We start from the raw sequence: 21,352 nt of genomic DNA, 5'->3' as shown, positions 1-21,352 counted from the left end.
TTAACTCTGATGTTTCTCACTGTATTGTACACTTTCAAATGCCAAGGGTTTCCCACCTCACTGCGTCCTTTAGTTTCTTATCCTGGGCGTCTTATCACTCTCCTTGCTCAGATACCTTCAGCCACTCCCCAGTGCTTAGCTTTGCATTTAAGATCCTCCAAGATGTGCAGTCAAACTCTTAGACCTTACCTTTCTGCACCACTTATGAATATACAATAGTCCAGCAAAACCAAGCTGCCTGATCTCCCGTGACCATTTCTGGGCCAGTTCTAATGTTGTACCTCGGAATGGAAAGCTTTGTCCCCAGTCTCTAGTTACCAGACACCAGCCTTTTTTCAGGGCCACTCCTCAGGCTACACTATCCATTACACGTTGCCTGGGTCCCTCAGCTAGTCAGGGCTCACAAAGCTCTGACCGCACTAGGCTTTATGTTCAAGCTACTGGCAGGTTCCTTTCCGTCCTCCAGCAGGTCGTAAACTTCCTGACGCCAGGGGAGCGATTTCTTGTCCACAGTGCCTAGTCCAAAGCATCCCCCCTAGTGCCTGCCCAAGAAAATATTCAGCAAATACTGGACCATAAATAACTGCCGTGCAGCCAGAGACCCTGGCTTTTATAACAACTACTCCGCAATTAATTTGCTAGAAAAAGAAATATCTCAGATAATCTATATAGAAAGGAGGAACTGGAATGAAGAGCTAAAATAAGAAGTAAATCAGTACTAAAATACTTTGGAGGTACATAAAAATAATAATGTCACCTTGAGTGTACCGCAAAGTTGATAGAAATGGACTTTGAACTACCATTAGGTTTTTTTCAGATAAATCTTTGAATTTCTTTTCATGAGAAATCTTCTCCCATGGAGCTCAGTGTGCTTAAAATATTAACCTTTTATTCTGAGGGACAGGCCAGTAGCAAAGGATTTTTTTTAAGTTGAATGGAGTCTGTTCCGAAGTCACATACAAGATAGTTCCTGAAGTGAATGATAGTACAACTCGGAACACTCTGTTCACTGGTGAGAGCGCCTCATTCATCCTCGAAAACCTCTCTTACGGGTTTACTTCCGTTCTCCCAAAAAGACACATTGAAGTCCTAGTCCCCATTACGTCAGAACGTGACCTTGGCTGGAAATAGGGTCCTTGCAGGTGTTGGCAAGGCCACATGTGGTCATTAGTGCGGGCCCTAACCCAACATGACTGGTGTCCTCATAAAAGGAGGACATTCGGAAACAGAGCCAGACGCACAGAAGACAGACTGTGAGGAGACAGAGGGAGAGCACGTGAACGCGCAGGCAGACACTGGGGTGAGGCGTCTATCAGCCGAGGAACACCGGAGATCCTGGCCAAACGCCAGACGCCTGGGGAGAGGCTCGGAACAGATCCAGCCTCATTGGCGTCAGAAGGAGCCAGCCCAGCCACCGTCCGAGCTCAGACTTCTAGCCCCCCGACCTGTAAGACAACACATTTCTGCAGTGGAAGCCTCCCGGTCTGAGGTGCTTTGTCACACCAGCCCCAGCAGACTAATACAGGTGGGGTTCGGTCACGCTCTGGGGCAGCCCAAGGATCTCTGACCACGTTTTACTCCCGTTGGAGCAAGGTTGTGCCTCTTTTGTAGGCAACAGCAACTCCGTTTGGGAACAGGTAGGATTTAAATGATAACTTAAGAGATGCCTACGGAAGGCTAATCCTAATATGTACGAATGAGACTGAGCCATTTATGAAGGACAGCCCGGAATGGAGGGGGCAGAGCAGGGTCAGAAGGATTGCTCCCTGAGCGAGCCATGCGGGGATGCTCTTCCAATGTGACTACGCAAAACCCCTTTCTAAAGCTGTACGGCCTACACACACTGAAGATGAATTCAGGATTTTCTTACAGTGCTCTGCATGGTTTAATGTATCCACACACTGTTCTGGGTATTTACCTGTTGCTTCATTTAAAGTTGGCTCAAGGCGTATAGTTTCTAGAAAATGCTCTAAAATTTTTTCAGGTGTTCCTGACATCACAGTATACCTGGATAAAAAAGAAAAACACCATTAGCTTTTCAAAGGTGGGCAAATCTTTAATAAATAACTTTTCACATAGCTAAGACTTTTTTAAGATCCCAGGAAACCATGTTGACTGAACTTGTGGCCCATATGCTCCTTTAGTAAGAGAGCCCTGGAGCCTCACCAAAGTCTCATAGGAAGACAACAAATTGAAGTAGTTACTAAAATGTGACTCTTTTTTCCCTACATGGAACTAAAGTAAATTTCTTGGAGAGTGGGGGCTGCAGCAGGCTGGGAACTGAGCGACTCCAGCCTTGTTCCACGGGGAATGAAAGGAAACATGGGAATCCCAGGGCAGCTCAGGTCAGGCGCAGGGAGCTGGGGATGGGAAGCGACAGTAGACTGGGTTACCCATATATGGGTTACTTGTAGCAAAATCTCAGTCCCACTCTAGATTCCCCTGCCTATTTCTGGAATGCTCTGTCTTTCCCAACTGTACACTGGCATGTGCTTTGGAAATACAGCTAAGAATAAAACAGGAGAGGAAAAAACAAACACCGATGAGCAAACAAGCAAACCCCAACAGGACCTGAGCAGAAATAAATCAGCAACAGAAAATTCACATAATTTATTTCAATGTCAAATATATATTATTGGGGGGGCTTCATCATTTCAGATGATCCCTCCATGCAGCTCTTTAATCAACATGAAAGGATTTAATTTTTAGATTGTGGGTTATTTCAAAATCATATTCAAGATAGGAACAAGACAGTGAATGAAAACTAGAGACAAAATCTATTAAGATGATATGGGAGCTCCTATTCCAAACCTCAGACTTCGCTGTTCTGCTTGGCACTTCACCTGAAGCAAAACGACAGGGGAGCGAAAGGACCATGAGAATGAAATTCTCCTGTGCTCAGCAAGCGTGCATTCTCTTATGTTCGGAAATCTGAGTTCTCTTCTGGGAGAGTCTAGACCTCTTTGCCTCCTCATCAACACCTTTTCTCTGCTTGTTTGAGACCTCGGAGGAGGTGCCTGGAGATCCGAAGAATATCCCTAACACGTTAAATCTCAGGGTCTTCACCTCGTGCCCGAGGGAGTGACGAAGAGGCACTTGAACAGGTGACCCTCTGCACGTGAAAACGGAGAGGGAGCGTGCGTGAGGCAGCTCTGGCATTGAGTGAGGTAACCAAGGCCGTCTACCTGGTAGGCAGCCATTCGCTCGAACTATCCTGTGTGTGTGTGCACATCCACACGTGTGTGTGTGCACATCCACACGTGTGTGTGTGCACATCCACACGTGTGTGTGTGCACGCAGGACCTAAAGGAAGCTGGAGAGTTAAAACTTCGAGGTAACCTGGCTTTGGAGACTAGAGAAGAAGAGGGAGAATAGAAAAAAAATAAAATCTTTAATCTTGAAAACCTGACCCTTTTCTCAAAGTAAATACAGTAGAAGACAATGGTTTTTCCTGTCGTAGGCATTGAGTATCGGTAGAAAAGAGAGGGCATATCTATACGTGACTTGCTACACTGAAGTGGAGAAAATTGCCAAGTTCATTTAATAATTCCTGGAATACATGATTCTTTGATAGTGCTCAACAGACGAGCTGGAGAGGGAGCAGCATCGGCCACATAATAAGGAGTTGAGGTCGGAGAGGGCACTCAACATCTGTCGAATGCTTACTGTGCCCAGACAACTAGCTGGGCCCTAAACGACATCCTCATGTTGACTCCTGCTAGTTCAATACCATCTTTATTCTGCAGGTGGAGAAACTGCTCTGTAAGGGGAGGCATCCGGCCCACGGTCACACGGTCAGTAGACTTGAGATCTCCGCAGTGAGCCGGGGTCTGGCCTCAGGGCATGAGTGCGAGTCCCCTATCGCCGCTCTGCCCGTGCAGCCAGACCTTCCAGGCAGAGATACCTCTACATCCTGGGAGCTCACTCTGAACAGGAAGTCTGCTGTGCAAAGGAAAAACCTCCTTTGAAGAGAACTCGTTTGCTTGTTTCTGAAGAGTTTTACTTAAATTAGAGTGTAGCTATATTACATTAAAAACTTGTTATTTACTGCAGCGTTGGGCAGCCGCTGCTAGCAAGCAGCATGGGGGCTATGTGACCGCTACATCAGATTGGACCGTTCCCTTGTCAAAAATGTCACTCTGATGGAAAGTTAGCTTCACGGTCTGGTGTGCTTTGTTTGGACATCCCTTGGTTAGGGTGTTCTTATCTGGTCAAAAAGAATAAAGACCAGGGCAGCAAGCCAAGTATCCTATCATTTCACCAAGAGAAGTGCCCACCTACCTGGTCAATGAGACACCAGGGGAAAATCCTTTTGCTACCAAAGGCTCCCTCTAGTGGTGCAGCTGCTGTGGCTGCCTTACGGGTCCTCCCCCTCTTCCCAGCTCCACGGAAGGCTGTTCAGGTGCTGACCTTCTTTCACCAGGGGAACTCTGAGGAGGGAGGGCCAGGGAGCTGCTGGTCACACATAGCCGTCTGCTATCTTGCAGCTCTGGGTTTGACTGAAACATCGTGTTATTTCTTTGTCCTAGGCTGGACACTGCCAGGCGCCTACTGCTTCACATTGTTTAAATGAGGAATTTGAAGACAAGATGGTTTGGCTCTTTTCAGATTATTGCAGGAAGAAGCCACTTTAGTCCAAGTTCAAGAGAACCCCGATTGGCTATATTATGCAAGTGGTGGGGTTTCAACCGTGTGACAGAAAGTCTTTTCCTAACATCAAGTGTGGAAATGATGTTAGGAAAAGAGACACTTCCACCTGTACTGAGAACAAAAAAACAAGTAGTCGGGGGGCTGGGGGATTCCTGAAAGAGACTCTGCAAACAGGATGGGGTGAGGAGGGTGGTCTCTGTCCAAGCAGCACAGTGCTGACAACAGGAAGAGCCATTTGAAAGTCTTTCTTTCTTACCCAAACCACATAATCACAGAGCAGAAGACAACCACAGTGATAAATTTTTCAGGGCTCCATAAAGTTTATCCATCATGACAAATACTGTCTTGCAATTGACATGTTACTATCACACTCATAGCTGGGTGACTTGGGCACAGTCAGGCAATTTGGAAACTTCTGGATTTCTAAGGGGAAAAGTGAATCGGAAAAATAAGAGACCCTCTGTAAGGTCAAAAAGGACAATTTCTGAGGAGATAGAAGCCCTAAAGGTTCCTAGAGTTTAAGTCCCTCCACAGACATGAGTGCTGCCACGTTGTCGAAGCTGCCCAGAACATCAGCCAGAATGTACTTGCATAGCCTCCCACCTTCAAGCCTGCCCTGGCTTGGGAAAGCTTGCCATGGAGAACCGCCGCTTCAGAGAACGGCCTTTTATTCTTCAGGAAACTGACTTGGCATGGTGCATTATTTTGTACTCATTGATATTTCTTAAATGGCGTGCTGAGAACACGCACAGGTTTTTGAATCACAGAAGAAATTTGGATTTGTCTAGAGGACACAAATGAGATATAATAGAAATCAGATCCAGGCCTAAAATAAGTTTCATGCACATGGCCTCTCCTTTTCTGTTCCCTTTAGTTTGATGTCATGAAAAAAATCTATATTTGGAAGGTGCTCTGAACGGAAGATGTTGTAACAAGCAAATGCTTTTGATCATTCTGCCATGAAGATCAAAATGAAGAGGTGAAGGAAGGGGGCCTCCGGGGGACATCTTGGTCGCATGCTTCAAGGTTAAGGAGAATTATCAAGGCTTCCCTTTTCAGGTCACAAAATTTTCCTGAGACATCCGAAGCATTGTTAAGGAATGCAGATGATCACCATAACATGGCCTACTTATGTTAAAGCTGTATTGAAGAGCCCTGAGGAAAATCACTGGGGATAGTTCGAACCTTCACATAAAAAATGTCTTAATTCCCACCCTCCTCTGGAAGGACAGCTGATAAAAACACGTGAGCAAGAACATTTTCAAGAATGAACAGTAGTGAAAAATAAAAAAGAAATAATGAAGAATTTTGGAGTGAAAGAGTACCATATTTTTTGGACTATAAGACACACCGCACCATAAGATGCACCTAGGTTTTGGAGGAGAAAAATAGGAAAAAAACTCCCGCTCCACCCCCCCACCCCCGCCAACCGTGAGCCAGGTAAGCTACATTCGGACTATAAGACGCACCCCCATTTCCCTCCCAATTTGGGGAGTGTGTGTCTTATGGTCCAAAAATATGGTACTTTTTACATCGTCTATTTTATGTCGGTCCTGTTGAAATATATTGGTTTGCAATGTTTACCAAGTAGTGTTGAGGATATAAAACTTAAATTACATGTTTTGCTATAGTCATCTGTGAGGCTAAAGGAGAAAAGGCACAGAAGTTGATCGAGTTGGACCTGAATCCCAGCTCTGTCATTACAAGCTTCCTAATCTTGGGCAAGTAACTAGTTTCTCTGAGACTAACTGTTTCCATCTGTTGAAAGGGGTTGTGATAAGGGATTGCATGAAATATGCAAAATATGCCATGGCTATTCAATAATAACACATTTCTTCCCCCTTCCTTGTAAATATGCCGAGTCATCCAGATGAACGGTCCGAGCCTTAGACGTTTAGTCTAAACAATAAAGATCCATCCGTATGGAGAGTGCGCTGATGAAAGGGAACACCCCATTCGCATGGCAAACAAGGGAAACTACTGGGACGCGTTCTTTTCAACACGTCATTTGGTGACATTTCTTTAGCTGCAGCATTGGTGTTTTTATCATCCTAAGACTGAAAATTAATCTTTATTTTAAAAATGAGATTCTATAGTTTTCTATTTCTTGGAGCTACATTTCCCAATTCTCCCATAATACCATTCAAATGTTGGTACATTTGATGAAAAAGCCTCAAGCAGGAGGTTGCTACAAAGGATGGAACTGAACATAATACATACTCTCTAAAGACCCAAGTTACACAGGGGCCTGAGAAGCAAGTACGCTTTCGACGTGAGCAGGAATAACTACGGGTGAAGCCACACGGCTGCTTCTGGGCTGTATTCAGCAGACTGTCTTGCATTTGAAATCGGGGTTTCTGTCAAAGAAGCTCATTCTGATAACAGGATGAAACCCCTTCTTGAGAAATCCTCCATGTGGAATTCAAACACCAAAGGCTCTTATTACCCAGGGCAGTGGTCTTCAACCTCTTCCATCTGACGGCACACCTAAACTAATTACTAAAATTCTGCAGCACACCAAAAAAAATTTTTTTCCAATCTGACCCCCCAAAATAGGTATAATTTTGATTCATTCACACAGGATGACTATTGTTGTGTTGGCTGTTGTCATTTTTTTATTTGACAATATAAGGGAAAAGAGGTCAGTGCCCCTGACGAAAGTCAGGTACTGCATGGTTTAAAAAATTCTTGCTGCACACCTGTTGAAAATCCCTGCCCCAGGGCCTCTGTGTCCTCTGAGCTGCCTGGCATTCCTACCTACATTGTTCTCTCCAATGCCTTCTGTCCCAAAGCTGTTACAGTCCTACGCTGTATCTAGAGAGCATTTTCAGAGTAGGGGAGTAGTCTCCCCCAGATTACTCTAGGCAGCACCAGGCTAAACACAGTGCCAGAAATGGATACATTATACTCCACAAAATGTGTGATTAGTCAATACAGAGGAAGAAGTCACACACCGCCATCTTCCATAGAAAAGGAGAACACGCTATTGTAGAAATGATGATACCATGTGAAAAGGTTAATCATAGTCTGGCAATCGCAGTGTTGGATGCAAACCTACTTTTGCTGAGGCTGTGCGTTTCCTTGATTAGAAGCCCTGTTCCCTGCTGGGACCTTCTCCAGCACCAAGACATCTTGGTCATGTTCTTTAAGTCTGACTGTGTTCGCCTCAACGTCCTGCAAATACAAATTACACCACATACAGATGCTGCCATTTTCTCAGACAATGAAAAAAATTTCAAATGCTTCAGAAACTCATTTGGTGCTTGTGATGCTAATTGTTGTGTCTACAAATTAAGTCATTTTCAGAGTCAAGGGCTGGAATGGTCAGAGAGAGGAGTAGATGAGGTTTAGGCATGTGGTTTTAAAGCTGTGCAGATTCAGAAAATCAGCAGAGTAAAGAGGACTGTGGCTGTGCTCCGAGGAACCTTTGGGGAGGGTGGTTAGTGGGACATAGGGAAGCAAAGCATTTATTCTTTATAAAAACATGTGGTAAATAGCACTCAGCTTCGACAAAATTCTTTCATTCTGATTTCCTTCTGAGGGTATTTAGTTTTCTGAGGAGTAGTACTTTTTCTCTCTAATCAAAAGACTGTTTACTTTTTTAAAAAACCCAAAATCCATTTGTAATGTGTTAAAAACATTTTTCAGATATTTTGAATAATTTTGTAAATCACATCAATGATATGGTCCTAATGTGATTCTTTCAAAGAATTTTTTTGCTAAATGCAAAGTCCATATGTGCAAACTTCAAAGAGTTAAAGTTTACCTCTAAGTTTCAATGTCATATTAAATAATTAATTTTAAAAATTTAATGTGCTTTTTCTCATCATTTGGTCCCCATTTTAAAAGAGATTAGGTAAGAACCAAGGCAAATTCCATGTGGTATATTGTTCAATGGTATGTATTCGATGGTATAGTTTTTAACTGAACTTTCTCTGCATTAAGAGAATGCATTCCTAAGACAAACTTTGCTGTCAGAAATTTTGCCACCAAAGGCAAATATTTAAGGCTGTGTAGTGATAGGTGTCTGCATATAAGGAATGGAGAATGACGTTGTAAATGATCATTAAATAACGTAAAATGTTCCAGAAAGCATAGAAGCTGCATTTTGGACTTTCAGGTACGATGCACAGAGATGCTAAGGGTAGGAGAGGCAGAGAACAGAGTTCACTCTGTCAGCCAGCCGGGAGGGAACAGAGCAAAGTGATCCTGGAGGGAACAGTGTCTCTGCGTGACCTCAAGCTAGGGAGGGATGGAGTAAGAGCCACCTGAGAGCCCAGGGGTGATGGGACACTGTCATCTATAATCAGGCCTCTACCTGCTAAAGCAGAGTTGTTCCTCCCCAGGGACCGGGGACTGCATGGGAGGCAGAGAAGGGCCAGGGACCACCTCTTCTAAAGATCACCCACCCTCACAAATGCCTTGCCAGGCTTAAAGGAGGCCCATCTGCAGAGCCAACTTTAAATGCAATTATTCTTCACCTACTTGACAAAGTCTAAAATTCCTTCAGTGTGAATCAGTTAGACATTAAGCACTTGAAATAAAAATGCTTGGTTAGAGTAACCATGATTAACACTAATTCCCACTAAAATGTAATCATTCCATAAATCAAGAGAGTGGGTGATGTTAAAGAAAGGTTCAGATTGGGAAGAGACTGGAGGTGGAGACTAGGAAGGATAGAGAGAGACATGCGTGCGGAAGGGCACAAAAGTGGAAGCCTCCGGCTGCAAAGAGAAATGCCTGGCGTTGACGTTTGCCAAGGAGTCCCACTATGTCTTCAGTTCTCATGGACTGCGCCAGGCGTGAGCGGAGCCGTTTGGTCGAGCATAGCGCGCCGCTTTTGCCGTCTTCCTGGATATCCCCTCTGGGCCCCAGAGTGCACCAGCACATCGAACACCCCGGGTCTGTGACCGGGGCCCTTTGTTCCCAGGGCCTTCATTAACCCCAGCGCAGCTCAATTCACATGACGCTCAAACCTTTCATCTGGCCAAAGGGAAAATGGGATGCCCCTCAGCCACAGTTTGCCTTGGACTTACCCTCAGAATCCGGTTGAAATCCTCCTTGTCTACTCTTAAGAAATGGCAATTATCTTCTCGCAAGACGATAGAGGCGGCTCTGGGGGCATCATTCACTAATGCCAACTTGCCAAAATCATCTCCTTCGTGCAGGGTGCAGACCACACCCTGAAGAGAGCAGACATTCGGATATAGGTGATCCCTGAGACAGAGCCGACACCCACCAGCCTCCCGCCACAAGACCCCCTTTCCCCTTACACACGGTGTATATAAATGGGCCGTGCCCAGGGATGCCACCGAGGAGTTATGGGATTAAATTCTAATGTTAAATCTTCCTTTCATTGAGTAATATGGGCTGTGGAATTACTTAAATGTATACATTATAATCTATAAGGAGATGTGCCTCCACAAAGTTCAATAATACTACTCTGAGTATAATAATTTAGGTAATTTATGATTAGAGATGCTATAATGACTTTTCTACACTGAGTAACAATCTCGTTGCAAGTTTCATCATAGCACTACATTGTTAATACTGAGAGCCACACTAGTAAATGGAGCATAATGAAGACTCAAAAAGAAAAAGATACACATACCTTGCCATAAATGACTACATTCACTGATCCTTTTAGAATAATGTACCAGGAGGTGCCTTCTTCTCCCTGGTTAAACACTAGATACGAAAAGATAAAAAGACTTACAACAAGAATAGAAGCACATCAATATAAATTACAGCTTATCAGATCTTCATTTTAAGTTCCCAGAACTCCACATTTATTCCAGAAGGAAAAAAGATACTGGCAAAGACTAACTTATTCAGGTGGAATACGATTTCCTTTTCTACAGAACACAGAAGGAAGAGAAGCACTGCCCGGCTTGCCCCTCCCTGAAAGGTCCATTTTTACTAGCTATGAATTCACCGGCAATCCACTCCGGCAGGTGACACACCTTCACCCACAATTCATCAGAACTTTTTATGCCATAGAAAATAGTTTTTAAAAGTAATCTGACCAGTAATGTGAAATTTGAAAACATGCAAATCAGTGCTACTTATGTTTATGGATATAGATGTCTACATTTTTTTTTAAATGGGTTGGAATGGTAACCACTATGTATAGGAGAGAAGGGACCTTGGGGAAGGAAAGAGAAGAATGAGACAAAGGAGGAAACAACTGCACCTATAGCTTCATTCTTTAGAAAACATAAAAAGTGCTGCATGTTAGTGCTTTACAAAGATTAAACGGGTGTGTGTAATAATCTCTATTATTTGTTTGAAATATTTAAGTATTTCATAATAAAATGAAAACAATCAGTAAGTTTGAATGAAAAGAATAAAAGACAAGTTATAAATCACCAGTGATCAAAAAAATTTTTAAAAATACTAAAGCAAACCTTTAAAATTTCAAGAAAGGCCATTCTTACTACAGTAAGTATCAGCGTTAGAGACACCACTTTCGATGACTGGAAAACACCTTGATGTGTAATTTTCATAACTTTTTGCGTTTACAATTTTTGCCGCCTGCTTGTTTGACTAACATAACTGGCCTGAAGAAAGAGCAAGACTCGTCCCAGAATGTCTCCTGAAACACTCACAGGTTTCCATGAAACAAGTGTTCTACGTCTCACTGGGTTCAGGAAATGTGAGTCTAAACGGAGTGAACGTTTCTTTTTATGGCAGGACGTCTGAGAACCTTGCCGATGCACGCACTTCTCCAAGAGAGGTTAGAGAAGGTGGCATTTCCCGACCAGTGGACCCCTTTTCAAGAAGGACTTTGCTGATTAGTGGAAAATGCTAGCCTGAATAATTTTATTCACATTTATTGATACCAAATTTCATTTTTTGCTTCCAAATATAATCACAGAACTAAATTACAGTCTGGATTCTGGAGAGCTCCTAAATATTAGTACCGTGTAAATATTTGGGTCAAAGAAATTCTTTCAGGCTTGGAGCTGATAATGGAAGTGAGAGAAGAAAAAGAAAACAGGGTTGTTTATCATTCTAACTAGCACTCTCAAGAAATGGGTTAGTTCTTCCAAAACCACCCCCTGGAGTGAGGTCACTGTGAAAAGCTCCTGCCTGAAGAGCAGCTTCATCCCACCCTCCTTAAACACCACCCCGAGAAGGTGGGTAGGGAGTGAGCAGAGACTCAGATGGGCAACTGCTCCCACGCTGGTCCCACGCTGGTCCCAGAAAACCACTGTGCTGCAGAATAACGGACACTTCTTGGGAATGATCACAGGTCGCCAGAAACAAAAGTGCCACAGGACGTCTTGCCAAGTCTGACCCGGGCCCAAGAAAGAGGAGTATTTGCAGCCAGGCTGCCGTGACACATGCTGGCGAGGGGACCAGCCAGGCGCAATGTCCGATTGCAGCTTTTACTTACAGACGGTGCCTCCTTTGGCATGAGACTCAAAAATGAGAACACCTGCTAACTCCCGCTTCACCTAGAAGAAGAAGAGAAGGAATGTGGAAAGCCCAGATTTGGGGCGGGGGGAGGGACACCTTCCCTTTCTGAACAGTGCCAGCTGTACCCTTCTTCCCTCACCGCCATCTCTGCCTCTGCTTGCTGTTAGAACCTCTTTCACTAGATTTGCCACTAGATTCTTAAAGCTCTTACAAAAGCTCTTTCATAAGCTAATTCATACAAGACAACCTCCCTGGAGACCCTTGGAAATGCGGTTTCACATATCTGCACTAGCCAATTCCATTGCCTAGCTTTTGTCTTGGATGAGAAGGTGAGAACATCTACAATATCCTATGACTCTGTTGCTATTAGAGACTCTTTCCTGCAACCCACGTAAGGCATCACTGCAAACATGTTGGAAAATGCAATGAGTTCAAGTTGAATAGTTAAGTTTAAATGTGTGAGCAGATTTATATTCCAAGATAGCTAAAAAAAACACAAAAACTAAGTTCCCAATTATTGTCCCAAATTTTGGCTCTATCACCCTAAGAATCAAGTAACCTGAGACTTTCCCACAGTGCCTGGGTACCTGTGGCTTAAGGGAGGAGAGGAGACTATCCACAGCCCGCTCCATTCCATCAGGACCGGGAAGTCAGAACAGGGGCATGCTGGGGACCTGGACTGCAGGTAGGGAAAGGGGACTTCCCTCGCCTCCTCTGCAGTGATGAGGAGCTCACAGTGCTTACATGTGCTGGGGCTCCCCAGGTGAGGCTCCCAGGCACTAGACCTCCTCCCTGCTCCCAAGGATGTAGTGACAATGACAGGGCAGTGGTGGGTGAGAGGGGAGGCTGGGCTGGACCAGACCCCTGGTTACTCCATGTAGGTGAGCAAGCATCTGGGCCCCCGGCAGTGCAGCAGGGAGAAATGTGAAGGCAGCTCTGTTGGGGTGAAGGTGGAAGGGTCTGGAGTCCTTCTGCTCGGGGCTCTGACAAATGCCTCACTGCTCTCTGCAGAGACCCGAACCTTCCCCACCAGCGCAGGGACAACAGAGAGGCTACCATGTGATAGCTCACTATCACCTAGCACGCTGGGAATGAAATGCAAATGAGGAATGCAGGTGTTGCTGAGAGGCCTTGGTACAGAATCTGTGAACACTGAAACAACTTATTATTTTTGAATTATTATCATATAAGAGGTGTGTGTTGTCTGGAAATCCTGTTCCTATGTTCCTTCTGTGGGAGGAGTCATTTCTGTCCCTACTCAGAGGCCAAATTTCTGTCCACTACTTTCCTAAATATCCTAATCACATAGAAGTTTAGAGTCAGATATAGCCACTGGGCCATTTTTCACTACTGGGTACTGCTGTTGGGCCCTAACATATCTGAAGTAACGCTCTCTTGAATCTCCTCCTTCCTTTTTCAATAGGGCAGCAAACCTGGGCAAAGCTGGCCACTTGGGCCAGGACAGTTCATCTTGATTTCTCTCCTTCCTCCCTCTGGCTCCGTATTTCATAGAAGGGACTCGGGGCCCCTTTTTAAGGCCTGGCTTTTTTGTCTAAGTGTGTAGGTTCCAAGGTTCAGATTTGGAAAGATAAAGGTTATGTTCAGTCCTGCTTACATCACACAACTGCTGTTCAGAGGGTTCACACAACTGGGGTTCAGAGCACATGGCACCCACTAAAGATGTGACAATACGCGATCCCATTACAGTGATTGTTCTTGGGTGTAACTTACTTAGCATCTCATGAGAAAGACTAGGGATGATTAATGAGGTAGAATCCAGACACTCCTGCCCTCCGTTCCATATCAGACTCCTCCCGCCCTAACAGCGCATTAACTCAAAGTCCCCCTGACCACACTCAACAAGGGACAACTTACGGTGGTAGAAAGATGGGATAAGGCTTTAATGTGAAGGAGCTCCTCATAGATAATCTCTAGGTCATCCATAGTCCTCTGGCCAGGTCTACAAAGGAAAAAGTAACAAGGAAATAATGAGAAAAAATTAATCACTAAAGCCTGAAATAGAGAAATAGATTCAAGGCTCAATACTGCTTTCACAGATTTCTTAGGAATAATCTCTATACAAAGGTGTTGGCAGAGGGCGAGACTGTGCTATTATAACCCCTGATGGAATTTTGAAATGCGTGTGTTCTCAGTGAAAGAATGTGCACGGAGTCCCCTTCCCCTCCAGTCTCACAGGGAGGGCCATCTCCACTCACACTGTATATAGTCGGCAAATCCATCTCCCACTTTGTAGATGATCGCTCTTACAAATGACTTTTCATTACCATCTTAATCAATAACAACAAAACTTGTCTTTTAACACAACTGGAAACAATTGATTTTATCAACTGGATGATTGATCCAAATTCCTTGGGATCCTGTGTGATATCTTGGCCTAACAGAATAATAATGCAGCTGTCACTGTGCCCCAGGTTATGTAATATGCTTCTGCCACAGGCTTTAATAAAGGATGTACAGAGACTCCATATTTTCTTGCCTATCCTGGCATAGGTGAGGGCATGAGATGGCAGAAGACAAATAGTAGCAACTTGGACCAGGAGGAAAAGTAAAGAAGAGAGGTATGTACTTACACTTCCCAAACTGTGTCCTGGATGACCACTGTTCCAAGAGGTGTTAATCCGTGTACTAGTTAACTTCCCCCCTATAATTTATTATAAAACTGGTATCCAATAATCTGCCTTTCAGGATAGGATATGTGGATGTTACGGACATTTTGGCATGGGAGGACAGAGTAGATTCCTAATCACCTTTCATGTCTATAATTGTTCTGGAATCACTCACAGCATTTAATTAGAGATCAGTGCGAAAATATAATGGCTCATAATTTAGATTTTCTTTTTTAAGATTTTATTTATTTATTTTATTTATTTATTCTTTTTAGAGAGAGGAGAAAGGAGGGAGACAGAAAGGGAGAGAAACATCAATGTGTGGTAACCTCTTACATGGCCCCAAGTGGGGACCTGGCCTGCAACCCAGGCATGTGTCCTGACTGGGAATAGAACTGGCAACCCTTTGGTTCACAGCCCGCGCTCAATCCAGTGAGCTATAGCAGCCAGGTAATTTAGATTTTCTACTGCTCCCTACAATATAAGAAACCCTGACTAATATGTTATTGAAATTTTAAAACAAATTGGTTATTAATTCTGAGAGTTCTAGGAAGTTGATCTCCATAGGGAACATTTGCTTGCTGCTAACTTCTACACTCATGTATGTTACCTATTACATAATCATCAGTCTATTTTATGTATTTTGTCCTAAAATTTGCATTTGCTTGATTTATAGTATTATCATATGATCTCACTTATATGTGGAATCTAGTGAACAAAATGAAAAAAATAGGAACAGAAACGTGTATACATGGAATAGACTGACAACTGTCAGGGGCAGGGGATGAGGAGCACGGGATGAAAGAAGGTGAAGGGATTAGACAAAGAAGCTATACGGATAACCCATACACACAGACAACAGTGTGGTGAAGCCCAGAGGGGAGCGGGGGCCGGAGTTGGGTGAAGGTAGACAAAGGTGGGGGTAAGTGGGGACATCTGTAATAGTCTTAACAATAAAAATAAAGTTAAAAAACTCAAAAAATTAATAATTTATGGTATTATTTAATGTTACTATATACTAAACATTTAAACATTAAATTAAGGATGGCATTCCAACCTTAAATCCATTGTATTTTTATAGTGTTCCTTGGGACTTCTGGTCAGGATGGCGGCACAGGTAAACACGGCTTGTGTCCTCGCACAGCCACATCAAAATGATAAGTGAAATATAAAACAACCATCACTCAGAACCATCAGAAATCAAGTTGAATGGAAATCCAAGACCTACGGGATTAAAGAAACCAAATCCATCCAGACTGGTAGGAGGGGTGGAACATGGAATGAGCTGGTCCCATGTCCAAATGTGGTAGATGAAAATTTGGAAGGGATATCTTGGTAGCAAGGAGTCCCAGCCCCACATCAGGACCCCCAGCCCAGGGTTCCATGCCAGGAAGATGTCCCCATAACACCTGGCTGCAAAAATCAGCAGAGATTAAGTGAAGGGAAACTTCTGGAGTCCCAAGAAGTTTTTCTTACAGAATTCACACATGGACTTTCTCAGATTCATTTCCTCTGAGCTCCAGCACCAGGGTAGCAGCTTGAAAGGCACCAGTGGCATAGAGGGAGAAACTGAAGTGTCTGGCATCAAGGCGAGCTGGGGGACAGATTTCTCCCAGATAGAAAGGCAGACAGGCCAATGACCTTTTCTGAACCCTCACCCCACAAGCCACAGAGCTGGCAGGCTGGTGCCATATCTGAGACTCCATCAACCTGGCTAACACTGTTTGTCCTGCCTTGGAAATCCCCAGAGCCTCCTTCCTACCTAACTTATGGGCCCACCCAAGCTGCTTTTACATATGAATGCCTGTTGGCTCATGCTTCATTACTTCCTAAATCCTTTCAAATAAGCAACAGTCAGCCTCAGTGAGCCCCCATCCCCACTGTACCTCTTTCTAAGTGGCCTCAGGCCTGGCACTAGCAGCAGCCATCCTTGGAGATCCACAATCCACAGAGGGCTCTATCTATCCCACCCAATTTATGGACCTACCTAAGCTGCTTTTCCATAAGAATAGCTGGTCTTTTAAAAAAAAAATTATTGTTATTCAATTACAGTTATATGCCTTTTCTCCCCATCCCTCCACCCCACCCCAGTTGAACCCACCTCCCTCCCCCACCTCAACCCTCCCCCTTGATTTGGTCTGTGTGTCCTTTATAGTAGTTCCTGTAATCCCCTCTCCTCACTGTCCCCTCCCCACTCCCCCCTGACTATTGTTAGATTGTTCTTAACTTCAATGTCTCTGGTTATATTTTGTTTCCTTTTTTTTTCTGTTGATTATGTTCCAGTTAAAGGTGAGATCATATGGTATTTGTCCCTCACTGTCTGGATTATTTCACTTAGCATAATGCTCTCCAGTTTCATCCATGCTGTTGCAAAGGGTATAAGCTCCTTCTTTCTCTCTGCTGCATAAAATTCCATTGTGTAAATATACCATAGTTTTTAGATCCACTCATTTGCTGATGGGCACTTAGGTTGCTTCCAGTACTTGGCTATTGTAAATTGTGCTGCTATGAATATTGGGGTGCATAGGTTCTTTTGGATTGGTGTTTCAGGGTTCTTAGGGTATAATCCCAGCTGGTCTTGGCTCATAAATCCTATCAAACAAGCAACAGCTGGCTTCAGTGAGCCTAGCAGCAGCCAGATTAGAATCACAGTTTGGCTTCACCTCGGAATCTCCAAGCCCAGCATAGGTAGCAGCATCTCAGATTGCTTTACAGCTCAGGCAGGGTCCCCTGGACAAAACACAGGTAGGGACTAACCATGGTCTGCACCACCCAGGAAACTCCAGGGCCAACGCACACAGTGGACAGCAACACACCACATTGGAGCACCTCCACCCTGCCCCTGCGCAGATGACCCTCCATGGAGGGTGGATGTTGATGGTCAGTGATCACAGCTAGTCCTTGAAGCTGACTGGCCTTGGTAAATCCCTCCCATTGACCTGCCAACAGCAATCAAGAATCAACTGCAAGAGAAGGGTGTACTCAGTCCACACAAAGGGCTCAACTTGAGAACCCAGCTTGGGTGATAGGGGAGGCTGTGCCAATGGACCTCACAGGACACCTACTACATTAGGCCACACTACCAAGACATGGGGTCAAAGCACCTCTACCTAATACATAGAAACAAACTCAGGGAGGCTGGCAAAATGAGGAGACAAAAAAACATGGCCCAAATGAGAGAACAAACAGATCAACACTCCAGAAAAAGAACTAAGCAAAATGGAGATAAGCAATCTATCAGATGCAGAGTTCAAAACACTGGTTATAAGGATTCTCAAGGAACTTAGTGAGGACCTCAATAACATAAAAAAAATCTAGTCAGAAATGAAGGATTCACTAATTGAAATAAAGAATTTACAGGGAAACCATAGTAGAGTGGACGAAGACAGGAACCAAATCAATGATTTGGAACATAAGGAAGCAAAAAGCAAGCATATTGTAAGCAGCCTATGGGACAACTTCAAGTGTTCCAACATCATAGGGGTACCAGAAGGAGAAGTGAAAGAACAAGAAATAGGAAATGCATTTGAAAAATTAATGAAAGAAAATGCCCCTAATTTGGTAAAGGAAATAGACATGCAAGTCTAGGAAGCACAGAGAGTCCCAAACAAGGTGGATGCAAGGAGGCCCAGGCCAAAACACAGCATAATTAAAACGCCAAAAGTCAAAAACAAAGAGAGAACCTTAAAAGCAGCAAGAGAAAAGCAGTTAACCTACAGGGGAGTTCCCATAAGACTGCAGCTGATTTCTCAAAAGAAACTTTGCAGGCTAGAAGTGATTGGCAAGAAATATTTGAAGTCATGAAAACCAGGGACCTATAGCCAAGATTGCTCTACCCAGCAAAGATATAATTTAGAACTGAAGGGCAGAAAAAGAGCTTCCCAGATAAGAAAAAACTAAAGGAGTTCATCATCACCAAACCATTATTATATGAAATGTTAAAGGGACTTAAGAAAGAGAAGAAGATCAATACTGTGAATAATAAAATGGCAATGAACACTTATCTATTAACAACTGAATCTAAAAAACAAACTAAGCAAATGAGAAGAACTGAGACAGAATCATGGATATGGAAAGCATTTTGATGGTTGCCAGATGGGAGGGGGTGTAGGGTTATGGGTGAAGAGGCGAGGGACTAAGAAGTACAAATAGGTTGTTACAGAATAGCCATAAGGATGCAAAGTACAGTATAGGATATGGAGTAGCCAAAGAACCTATACACATGACCCATGAATACGACCAATGGTTGTGGGGATTGCCTGAGGGAGTGGGAGTTGCTGAGTGGAGGGGGGTAAAGGGGGCAAAATTGGGAAAACTGTAATAGCATAATCAATAAAATATAATTTTAAAAATTGTTCCTTGGTCAAATAACTTTGGGGAGTGTTGATGTATTGATCACAGCACTGGACTTTGAGTCTGAAGATAAGGTTTTAACCTTAGTGCACCACTCACCAGCTGTGTGACATCAGAGCCCCAGTCTCACCTGTAAACTGGGGACATGCCTTCCTGAGATAGATGTGAGAGCTAAAGGAAGCAGTGAATGTGAAGGCACCTGCATACTTACTTGTGTAAGTGGGAAAAAAATACCCAGCAGAATGATTTTCAAAACTCAAACCTTTGCATAAGAAGTTAAACTGACAAAGTACAACATTTGGGCCAGCAAATTACACCTGAAATTTAGTCAGTTATAGATAAGTACTCTGAGCAACCAAAACTGAATCGCAAATATTCTAAAATAGTTCATTGGATTAAATAATTTGCAAGCATTTATCACATGGGGTAGATGACAGATCAAGTGAGGCTAATCGGAGGAAGAAAACTCTTTGCACACCCTGCACACCACCTGCTCAAGGACAGCTTTGATATGAACAGAAGAATATGATATCCCTCTCTTACAGCATCAACGGAGAATATACGTCCTAACTTTGACTATACCGAGACAGGTACTAAGTGCACGACCCGGGCAGATGCCAGCCGGGCTCACCTCCTGCCAAAGATCACCACTGTGCATCAGTCCAGTGCTTAACGATGCAACTCAGAAAGTATGGGACCCAATACACACCAAAGGAAAAGCTGTGGCCACAGGGTATGGAAGGGGCCAGGCCTTCTTAGCAAGGGGCCTAATCTACCACTTGACTTAGACATGGGATTTTGAAAGGAGGATCTGTGGGGATTTAAAAGTCAATTGGGTCACCTCAGTCCGTCTGCTTCAATAGAGGCAGCTAAGGTGAAAGTCTTAAGGTAGGCATAATAGGATTATGTCTCTGCAGCCAAGGAGCTGCCCTGCTGTTCCTGCTACTTGACATCGGTTGCAAATAGCATGGGCCCCCCTAGAAGCCTGGCTAAAGAGAAAACAGTCTCTGAGAGTCTCGTTCTCACCTCCATAGGATGGGCTGTTAGGGGAAGGAGGAGAAAAACTCAGCACTTAAAAGGGCTAGAATTTAGTTCTAAAATCTTAACAGATTCAAATTTGGTATTTTGGGAGCAGACCTATGAGTTTAGGAAGAGTGTTTTTACATAATGTCAACATGAAATCCTTAGCCATGCAGAAGCAGCAGAGAGAAAGAAGGAGCTTATACCCTTTGCAACAGCATGGATGAAACTGGAGAGCATTATGTTAAGTGAAATAAGCCAGACGGTGAGGGACAAATACCATATGATCTCACCTTTAACTGGAACATAATCAACAGAAGAAAAAAGGAAACAAAATATAACCAGAGACATTGAAGTTAAGAACAATCTAACAATAGTCAGGGGGGAGTGGGGAGGGGACAGTGAGGAGAGGGGATTACAGGAACTACTATAAAGGACACACAGACCAAATCAAGGGGGAGGGTTGAGGTGGGGGAGGGAGGTGGGTTCAACTGGGGTGGGGTGGAGGGATGGGGAGAAAAGGCACACAACTGTAATTGAATAACAATACAAAATTTAAAAAAAAACATGAAATCCATACTGATCAACTCTTTTTTCAAGTTTAATTGATTCTTTTAATTAAAAAAATTTTGTATATTAATTCTTACAGATTAAAAAGGTGTTGCCCTTAGAACCTACACATCACATTAGGATTGATTACGTGTTATCCGAGAGTTAAAACCTATGAGAAAGAACTCTGTCAGATCCCCAATGCGGCATATTAAAATTGTGGCACAGCTGGCTCAAGGTGGCCTGTTGAGCCATTATCGGTAGTCTGAGGACTGGCACAAAGTGTGCGAGGAGAGAGGCAGAGATGGCAACATCCAGGCCAGTTTTGGAACGTACTCAGTTCCCGCGGCCCAATGCCAGTGAGCCGTGACTGAGGCCCTCTCCCTCCTGGCTCTCTCTTCCAGTTTTCTGAAACATTTCCTCTCAATGTCTTTTTTGGTCTGTTCTGTTCCTCCTAAACTGTGCTGCGCCCCAACAGTCTGCCTTCAGCTCTGTTCTCATTTTGTTCTGATTTCTCTTTCTGGGAAAAATTGCCAGCTTTCATCTATATAATGCCGAGACCTAAATCTTTATCTCCAAACAGATCTATTTCCTGAGCTCTGAGAGCAACCTGGCCATCTCTTCCCAGATAACCCACAAGCCCCACAAGCTCAGTGCGGCCAGGGGTGTCCCCTCGTCCCACACAAGGCCCTTTAAAAGCAGATCTCAGCGTACTCTTGCAGACTCATCTG

At 43.9% G+C, this 21,352-nt stretch overlaps 1 protein-coding gene across 11 annotated transcripts in view; it reads right to left on the bottom strand.

The window, feature by feature from the left end:
- The window catches only part of RAPGEF4 (Rap guanine nucleotide exchange factor 4), a 278,213-nt gene that overhangs the window by 49,512 nt on the left and 207,349 nt on the right, over positions 1-21,352 (bottom strand). For all 11 annotated transcript variants that reach the window (XM_024561474.3, XM_024561475.3, XM_045196251.3 and 8 more), the window contains 6 exons: positions 13,948-14,032; positions 12,050-12,110; positions 10,262-10,338; positions 9,687-9,833; positions 7,709-7,824; positions 1,919-2,007 (listed from right to left, as the gene is read on the bottom strand). In XM_024561474.3, the coding sequence (XP_024417242.2) occupies positions 1,919-2,007; positions 7,709-7,824; positions 9,687-9,833; positions 10,262-10,338; positions 12,050-12,110; positions 13,948-14,032 (575 nt within the window). The remainder of the gene's footprint in view (positions 1-1,918; positions 2,008-7,708; positions 7,825-9,686; positions 9,834-10,261; positions 10,339-12,049; positions 12,111-13,947; positions 14,033-21,352) is intronic.

This window comes from Desmodus rotundus, chromosome 2 (genome assembly GCF_022682495.2).
Source record: "Desmodus rotundus isolate HL8 chromosome 2, HLdesRot8A.1, whole genome shotgun sequence".
NCBI classification, from domain to species: domain Eukaryota; kingdom Metazoa; phylum Chordata; class Mammalia; order Chiroptera; family Phyllostomidae; genus Desmodus; species Desmodus rotundus.
Note: the sequence above shows the minus strand (reverse complement) of the source record. Positions and strands in the feature narration are given on the sequence as shown.